General features: G+C 30.5%; 1 protein-coding gene across 1 annotated transcript; it reads left to right on the top strand.

Annotated features, from left to right (window-relative positions):
- The first annotated feature begins 411 nt into the window (after nt 1-411).
- On the top strand, nt 412-9,814 carry LOC143083745 (DBH-like monooxygenase protein 1 homolog). Its single transcript, XM_076260038.1, has 11 exons — nt 412-841; nt 1,573-1,719; nt 2,231-2,404; nt 3,342-3,422; nt 4,812-4,988; nt 5,708-5,810; nt 6,209-6,375; nt 6,807-6,989; nt 8,146-8,205; nt 8,540-8,776; nt 9,118-9,814. Exons 1-11 carry the CDS (start codon nt 521-523, stop codon nt 9,205-9,207), a joined length of 1,740 nt encoding a protein of 579 aa, XP_076116153.1. The 5' UTR covers nt 412-520; the 3' UTR covers nt 9,208-9,814.
- The last annotated feature ends 478 nt before the right edge of the window (nt 9,815-10,292 follow it).

Below are 10,292 nucleotides of genomic sequence, written 5' to 3' on the forward strand. Positions count from 1 at the left end.
GGTATCTTAAGACTAAGAGAGGTTCAAAAAAATAATTCTACATATGTTCTATCAATATTTCTAACATGAACTATCAATATTTTTAGCTTATTTTGATCCATTGTTAATACTCTTTCAGCTTATAGTAACCATTTTGAATTCTTGATTTATTTAATTTTACCTTAGTTCACTTAAGTACATCCTAAAGTTAGGATAAATCATAAAATGTATCGTAAGTAGATAAACAACCTTAGATGTAAATCATTCATGCTCTCTCATCCTATTTACATGTAAAAGTATGTCTATCGTCGATATACCTATACATAATTATCTACATATCATGAAATGGCATATTTTTATCTATTGGTTTATTTACAAATCTAAACATGGATTGACATACACAATTCGTGTATGATCTTATCATTGTCGGTAGCACTGCTGAGATTTCAAGATAAAGTCAAGGAAGTCTCTAGGTGAAAAACTCTGTAAGAAAGATATGATAATTTAAAGTGTCATAAGGTTATAAAGGTAAAATAGAACAATGGTCTGTAATTGGTTTTCGTTGATATTTCTTTTTGGATTGTACCAGGCATATGAGTGCTCAGACGCCATTGATTCAGTTCAAAAACTGATACCTGTCCACAGTAAACCAGTGCCGACATCAGTGTTCCAACATGAAATTCAACTGGATCCTGATGGAAACTTTTGGCTATTTTGGAATGTCAGTGGTACCAATATTACGTTTGAAACTCATGTCAGAACCAGAGGATATGTAGGATTCGGACTGTCTCAAAATGGTAAAATGTTTCCATCTGATGTAATTGTAAGCTGGATTAACTCTGATGGCTCAGTATATTTCCGGGTATGCGGACTATTACCTTGAATAGTATTATCACAAACTGAACATTTGTTAATCTTTTACTCCCGAAATTATCTGTTTTAAACTTTTTTCAAGCATACATTGATATTTTATGTAAATTTCTATCTGTCAATTTGGAATATCATTGAATTTGTGGATGATATATCATGTCTTTGGAACGATTTAAAGCTTGACATATTGCTTAGAGAATTGTCAATTGATGAAGACTAAGGTTGATCTCAAAATGTCGTTTGTTTGCTTTTGTGTTTTGTTTTTATTTTGCCATGGTGTTGTATCTTTTGCGTCCAGGAGTTTTTTTATCTTTTTATTCATTTACTATGCTTCTGATTTGCGGTATCAATTTAAAAATTAGATGATTTCTTTTTAATTTCACCTGACTACATATTTTAAAAAGAGGAATGAAATTATTAGGAAAAGATGAGTTGCTTTCAACATTTATCATATGTAACATTGCTTCTTAAGTGTAGAACATTACAATGCCGAATTGACAACTTCTATTCAGTTTCAGTAAACATACACTACTGGTTAATTGTTTAGAATGTTTTATGGCTTACTACAAATGCTAGTGGTCCATATATAATTATATTGTATGCATATTTTTGTATACGAAAATGTAAGTTTGCTGAAATGTAAACGTCTGTTGTAAGTAACTATATTTAACCTATCATTTTCAAAAACGACATTTGATATATTTGTTTGTGTTTGCAATGCAGGACTGCCATACTGTAGGAAATGTTGTTCCCAAGGTGGATTCTAATCAGAACTGGTACCTGATTAACGGATTTGAGAACGATTTCGGTACTGTTCTGACATTTTCTAGGAAATTGGATACTTGTGATGAGGATGACGTAGTGATAAATGTAAGGCCTTGTAATATTTAAAAAAAGTAATAAACCATATTTTGTTTATCACCAGCATTGTTTTTGTATTGACGTACCATTAAAGTTTGTCTTCTTTCATTGTTGGGTCTATGTGTAATGGTTGATATTTTTATCAATGAGAACTGATAGATGCTTTTACACTTCAGGAATGAATTGCCGTTGGGTCTAACTTTTTTTTTAAATCGTACGAACAATAGTCTATTTATAAATTCCGTAGTTGAACCTTTCGATATAGATCTATTTGTGCGAATTGTTTCCATTAGGAAGCCAATAAATTTCCTTTAATAGTGAAGAGTAAGCGTACATGGTAAAACATGACTGCATAAAACTTATCTTGCTAGCAATTTGCTTTGAATAATTTTTATATAACTTTCCGTATATGTATATGTACAAGCATCGGTTTATATATATATATCTATCTAGAAGTGTATTCTCTCTTTTACTTTGTGTGTCATATTCAGCATAACATATCATTAGTATTTTTAACTAGGACGACACTATACGAACTATATATTCATACCACGAGGAAGATCCAATTTCTATGACGGAAATGCAATGGCATGGAGAAAAACGAGGCGCACAAAGTGTGATGTTTTTGTCCTCAAGTAAATCACTTGCCAGTATTCCAAATAACAGCATAAAAGTTGATATTGTAACACCCCCGGTAAGTTTTATCTGTATAATACAATTACATATTTTATCATATTACACATTTTCCCCCTTAGATTAAATAGTATTTGGAGTCGACTATAATACTAGAACTTCTGCAGTGTAAGAGTAGGATCGACGTTTTCATCCTGGAAACACGTTGATATTTGTTTTAATTTTTTGTTATTGAAATGTTCACTTAAAAAAATATTTACATTTTATTGACAATACTATTTACGTACAATTTTGATAGATTCAGAAAGTTCTTAAAACAAATTCTTTAAAGAAAATCAGCCAGTAATCCGATACTTAAACTGGTAAATGTTCTCGATGACGGTGATGTAGTGATTTAAAGATTCTATTTTATGACGTATTTTAAAGTAGCAGATGAAAAATTTATAAGTTTAAGTTTATCTTTTTATATATATATTTTGTAAAAGAGAGGGAAAATATACTATAGAATCATACAAACTAATAAGTCGAAAATAAAACTCCATGGCAAAAAAAGAAAAAAGACACACAGAAAAACAGCAGTATACCAAACTGAATTCTGCATTGTTTAGTGTATTTTTGGGTTACATTCTTAGGAAGTAAAAGTGGGCCCTTTGGTAAGTATCGTGAATCAATAAAGGAAGTACAACAATGATACCAAAAAAGGGGGACATAAAGTCAAGTAAAAGTCTGAAAAAACTATTGTACCAAAAAGAAAATTTACGCAATATTAGAGGTAAAGCCAAACTTAAACAATCATCACCTCAATTGCAAATTATAACATCTACCTTGGTACTTATGTCAGAATCAATGTTGAAGGAGGTTTATATATAAAGACGTTTGTTGGATTCAGTAGACTGACTGTTATCAGGTTAGACTTTTTACGTAATGAAAATCCACCAGCATATTAATGGTTGTTTACAATCCATTCTAATAGTTTATCTGTTAGAGATTTATTTTAGTATTCTATACACCTCGCTGATACTCGCCACTGCTCGCTACATAAGATTCCACCACTTACAAAGAAGCATCATATGATAAGAGTAAGTACATAAATGTTTTACTCTTAACTTCCAATATATATAATTAATATTCCATCAATATCTTGGTATTTGGATTTACACTGTAGAGTGTTGGTTCGTTTATAAGATACCATAAGCCCGGGTTGAATTTTTTATTTATAAGATAACTCTTCCAAATTATATCAATGTGAAACAGTTGACGATTTATAAAACAGTGGCTGAACGTATATCAGTATTTTAGACACATACAATGTAATAACATCGTAAATTTGGAAAACAACTCAAAACTATTTAACTTTACAACAAATCTATTTTAATGACATTACACAAAAAACGTATAAACTGTCTCGGTGTTATGGTTTTTTACACTCCAACTATTGAAATATTCTTAATTTATTATTTGCATACCTATGATAAATGTATTAGTGTGTCTCATAATCAGATTTGACTGAAAAAGTGTATACTAGATTAAAATGTACCATTAAAGGAAGATATGAATATGTTTGAAAATTGGTCGGACAATCCTTGGTAAATGTTCTGTCTAACCTATGTATAACAAATAGCTTCAACGTGGGAAAGATCGTCAGGTTATTCTTGATCCTTGATGATAAGCAAACTATATAAACTGTTTATTGACACAGTTTTGATTCTATAAATGTACTATATTTACTATTAATGTGAACTCTAAGGCTGCGTTTAAATTCTGAATTTAAGTCAATTTAATATTTGAATGTCGTTACAATTTTGTTTGTACAAGCAAGATAAGACTTAAAAAATCAAAAGGTAACTATCGCTTAGGGTGGATCACCGGTACAGATTACTACATATGGAATTTTCTTATACTTTTTTCAAAATGACGATTTGACAATGGTTTTTTAACAACAAAAAAATAATAAAAAGTATATGCCAATTATCAAGTAGCAAGTTTGCAAAGATTGTTCATGAAAATTCATTTATTTTGTGTGAACTAAAAAGAAATATATGAAATTTTGATAGACAATATGAGAAGATAAATTTCATTATATGCTTTTAGAAAATAAAAAGTAAAAAAATGGTGTCACCGAACTAATTTTGATACCATTAAAATATGAAATTTAATTTTCAATCCAGTGTTCGATTTTTGCTGTAAAAGGTATACCCCCCTTAAATGGCCAAGTTGAAAAGTTGGTTCTATAAAACATAAATAGTTCAATTTTGTTTAAAAAATTTGTATTAGCATTACACCACTTATCTTTTCATACACATCAACAGTTTTACACATAAATTGCAAATCGGTCTCAAAATATGCAGACTGAGACAAAGAACTAGGCCAATAGTGTACAGCTATTGTAAAATCCAAGATATCGGTAAATAGTGAAACTACCGTTAGGTGGAATTCTTAATGTTCCTATATTTACTGTTTTATTTCAGTATGAACCACTAATACAAAAAGAAAGCCTTGCGTTTGTCCACCATATTGTAATAAGCAAATGTCCGGATACATCAGACGCAGATGTTGGCTCCACCTATGACTGTTTTTCAACATCCACACCAGACCGTTTTATGACATGTAGTGATCCCGTAGTAGCGTGGGCTGTAGGGGGTTTGGTAATTTTTTTTTTTTTTTTTTTTTTTTTGTTACACATTAGAGAAATAGAACTTTTGTTGAATAGTTGAATTAAAAGAATATTAGAAACACTTGGAAGTTTATTGACGACATGCCAATTTTTTTTCAATGAATTATTGAAATTGTCGTAAGCACAAATTGTTTATTACATAAGTTATCTCGAAGACAACTCATGGTTTTCAACAATATACGGTTGACAACATACTATGACTATTTCTAGATAGCTTAGAACATAGAAAAGCGGAAAGGGGTAAAAATTAACAGAGACTATTTAAAGATTCCCAATCTGCACTGAATTCTCCAAAGGAAAACCATTTAGCTGTAACAAAAGAACATTACCGAGACTGCTTTTAAGCACTGAAGATATAGCATGATAAAGCTATTTTTGTTAAGTTTTCAAGGTCTACATTTTACAGTAAAAGAAAGTTAAAATTAAATAAAGCAACGATAAAATGAATTACAAATCCACAAGTACTTACAAATGCATTTTTTTTTTTTGCAATTTTATACAGTGTAAAAGAATGCTTTTATTTTCTGAAAGCTGGCGCAAAGTTACTAACTTCATATGAAATCAAACTATGATACATTCTATTTTATGGCATTGTTTATAAAATGTTACGGGTTTCGTGCATATCATTTCCGTACAATTTCAATTGATTTGATCACTTGAAAGTGCTTAAAATTTGGTATTGTTTTATAGGCTTTTAACATGCCAAAACACGTTGGTTTTGCTTTTGGAGAAGCAGACAGTCCTAAATATGTGAAACTGGAAATACATTATAGCAACCCTTCGATGAAGTCTGGTAAGATTCATAGATAAGTCATAAGTTTGGTAAATTTTTGAAATTGTTGCAGCTATTAGTATGTCATTTTTAACATTGTAGCAGCTATCATAACGACAAGATCTATATAGTAGAGTGTTGAAAAAACTGTCTTCTTTTTATTGCTTCAGATTAATTTGCCGTTTTAGAATTTTGGATTACAGGTACTTTCATTTTTCAATATCGACGTTGCGTCATAAGTTGAATTCCCATTGTTTTAAAGTTGTAAACTGATGACAACGATTTTTTTCAATGTTTTTTCTCTTCATTTATCTTGAGGTTTCTTTAACTCGGTATAATGTATGTACATGCCAGAGTATGGTTTTTGATTTCGTAGTAAGAATGTAGTTCTACCTCCTACATGATGATTTATATTTCAGGGATTGTAGATCGTTCGGGTATAAGAATGTTTTTATCTCCTGATATTCGTCAATATGATGCTGCAGGTATGACGTTAGGAGTTAATCCAAATCCTACACACATAATACCACCATATCAGAAGTCGTTCGTCTCAACTAGCTATTGTAATCCACAGTGTACAGAAAAGGTATACATTTATATTCTTATATATGACAAGACACCAAAATGAAATACTTTGTATAAATAAAACAAAATATACAGATGTTACTTTCTTCCAACGTATGTTGTTTTTTATTCAAGAATGTAAATTCTTATACATTTTTGGATAAAAACTCAAAATTGCCAAATTCTGTCAAAACTGGCGATTTTTGTGCTGTAGTATTTTCAGACATTTGTTCCCTTTGACCCTCTGTGCCCACAGAAATTAATTGACTTAGATAAATGAAATCGTCTTAATTGGGGCTGAGGTGTTTGACAAAAGACACAAGAAAACAACTGCAGATAACTTATTATTAGCAGTTTACAGAGCGGTAGAATTCTGAATAATTTATTCACCAATCCTCCGATATTGTGTTCATCCAAGGTTAACATTAGTTTAGATAAAACTTTACCATTCAGGGTTTACCGGACACTGGAATATCTATTTTTGGTGCATTTCAACATGCTCATGTTCTTGGAAGAGCAATCAAAACAAGGCACATACGAAATGGTAGAGAGTTGCCTACCATTGCTGAAGACAAAACGTACGATTTTAACTATCAGGATATCAGGACTTTAAAAGAAGAAAGGAAGGTTAAACGTGTAGGTATTGTGTTAGCAAAAAGATGGACAAATGTTAAGTTTTTAAACTATTAAATAAGGCTGACTATTAGAAATGTATAACTGTTTTCATTTCATAACTGTATTGATAAAAACGGAATAAATGTTTTTAAGTTTAAACATGTGAAATTTTCCAAAAAATCATGTAGTTAAAAAAGAAAACGAAAAGTTTTAGAAATTGAGTGAATTGTTATGGATGATTAAAAAAACCTTTAAGTCGATATATACATTCGATCTAACTATAAATTAAGAAAACAGAGATGTCTGTAATAAAACCAAATGTTTGACTAGCAGTCCTCCTGTATTTAAGACGTGGTTAAGCGAAGCATCCGAAATGATCTACGATGTATGTTTATTTCTGGAAATAATAATCTTCATAAACACTATTCGACAAGACCTATGAAATGCAGTATTCATTTAATGATTGATGCTTAACATCCAAAAGTAAATATAATGTGTATGCTTTTGACAACAACAAGATGAATGATTATAGGAGAAAAAAATGTGTGTATTAAGTTCACACATATTGCCATTTGGAGATATTTATATTACCAGAGGGTATTTTGATGCTTAGTCAAAATAAGGAAATAACTACTAGGTGGATTGAAAATGAGAAAAACACAAGATTAACATTCGATTCGCTTGCTTAAGGATGTACTGAGGTGAGGTTTTGGAATTCGTGTAAAATGTTCCGACTCCTTGGTGTTTTCCCATACAATACAAGGTAGATTCTTGATTTTCATTGTTTTGTTTTGAGACCCAAATAATACCAATGCAAATGTAAGGTAAAAGTCCGAGTCAGCCCTTTCCCGCCAATCTCAAATATCTCGAAAAGGAGGTCCATGACCTATCATTTTGTTTAGCTTAGTTTTATCCTTAACGTTTGCTCTACTGGCTTATAGTATTAATTTTAAATTCTTGATTTATTAGTTTTCACCTAACCTCACCTAAGTACATCCTTAATATCAAAATATTACATTCAATGCTCTTGTAATTACTATGTATCAACTGTTTCGGTTCTTATGTAATTTTTGGATTTTAGATATTCGGTTTACAGCTTTCCTTACGAAAACAAATACAGAAATCGATTTGTCCTAAGGAAATTTTATAAAGTGTTGTTTTAAATGTTTTTCCTTAGGGAGACAGTTTCATGGTTGAGTGTACTTATGATTCTTCAAAGAAAAACGAATCGACAACGGTAAGTTAACATTGAAAGATTTGGTTTATCTTGTATGATTTTGTCAAAAACCATAAAAACGTTGTTTCATATACAAAAACACTATTATGTATTATAGTTGGTCTTCTTCTGGTAGCCATAGTAAATAACAAAAACATTGTACAAGAACCAATTGCATTATTAATTTGAACTCAACTATTTGTCATATATAACAAGTTTAAGATAAGCACAATTGAAATTGGAAATGTGAACATAAAAAGATGATTAAATAGTAGGACAAATTATTTTGAGAATAATACAAATCAGCCCAAACAATATGAATTATACTTTAAACAGAGTTCAATTTATAATTTAGGGCGGAATGTCAACAGGAGAGGAGATGTGTATTTCTTACATATACTACTATCCGAGAACCAATATGTCATTCTGCCTGGCTTCACCATTGTATGATCAGATTTCTAAAGATTCAGAGAAAGCATTTGAACAGCTGAAGGATTGGAACTGGAACGATAAACATATTCGACAACAATTTCAAGAACTAGTCAATAATTCTACATATAACACTATCTGCAATGGACCAATTAAACTTGAGGTTTGTCGATGTCCTATATACCTTTTATTTTCCTGCATCGCTCAATATGTTAAAACTTTACATAAAGCTCTTTAACAAATTTACCAAATTTCATTAGCACTAAAGGAAAAGATCTGAAAAAATATATTAGTATGTTACTTAATTAGGAAAATCTTAAACGAATGCCAAGAACAACAGTAGAAGAGCTTGTTTTTATACATTCCTTAGTCACATTTTAATTTTTTGTTTTTGAATTTTACTTGGAGTTCAGCAATTTTGTTATCTAACTATTTTGTTGTTGTAAATATAGACATATATATAATTAGTAATGATTTAAATAATTTGAAAAAACTTTATTTCAGAGTCAAAGCTATAAGACTGTTATACCTAAACCGGAATATCCCTACCATAAACCATCTCAGTCATGCAAGAACTCAATTGGAATGAATTAGTCACACACAGAAGAAGACTTCAGACAATTGATAGGCTTTGAATTTGTCTTTCATAATAGTGTATTACTTACTATTAATAAGTTCAATAATGTTCATCTAAATTCATTTCTGTGCCTGGTTGTTTCTTAAATTACTCAAAATATCCCCTCAAATAAATTAAAGTTGTATTTTAGTTTTCGTTTTCCCAGATTGAAGTTGTCGAAGGATTTTTTTTGTCATTTCCGTTACTACCATCTGGACAATACGTATCTTATGACTTTTTTATGTGTACATATTTGGCTTCCAACATTGTTTCTAACGTGGGAAACAGAATAAAACAGTTATTCCAGGGTCGTATGTACAGGGGACTACAAGCTTTATTACTGGATTTTAATACAGTATCAAAGAACGTTCAAGTTATGAAAAAAGAATTGTAACTTAGTTTGCTATTGAATACCTTAATTTCATAGTAATAACACTATTCCCTTTATACATTTGAAATAAATCCTAACCATGTGATGTCATATATGCAGGCAATACATTGCCAGTGAATTTGAAACAAAACAATCCGACGAAACAATGAATCTCCTTGAAATTTACTTACATTAAATAAAACGTATTATTACTATTTTGTGCATTTTTCCTTTGATCTTTTTATGGGATAATTTTTCATATCATGCTACTCGCTTGAGATAGAAAATTATCGCTAGAAACTAAGGAGGCACGTGGCGTTCATAATTAAATTGACAACGTCGTCATAGGTAAAATAGCGATAAACAGATTACCATTGATCAACTCAACTCGATTGCTTTTCTCGCTTTCGTCGTACCGGCTCAAGAGAGAAAATCAATCTCGTTGAGAAGATCAACGATAATCTAAAATACAAAGATTGACTGATCCAGAATATGATATATTAAAACATATTCTACGTTACACACATTATTGATATAATGTATTGTTTGATCTCTAGCTGAATATTTAGCGCCATTCAAATTTTGCGATTTGCTATTCTTTTAAGAATCTTATCTGAATTTTAAATCATGAAAGATAATTCATCTGCACGGATTTTTCTACCGTATTCCTCTGGATGTAAATTAAAACATTGT

Source organism: Mytilus galloprovincialis, chromosome 1 (assembly GCF_965363235.1).
Source record: "Mytilus galloprovincialis chromosome 1, xbMytGall1.hap1.1, whole genome shotgun sequence".
NCBI classification, from domain to species: Eukaryota; Metazoa; Mollusca; class Bivalvia; order Mytilida; family Mytilidae; genus Mytilus; species Mytilus galloprovincialis.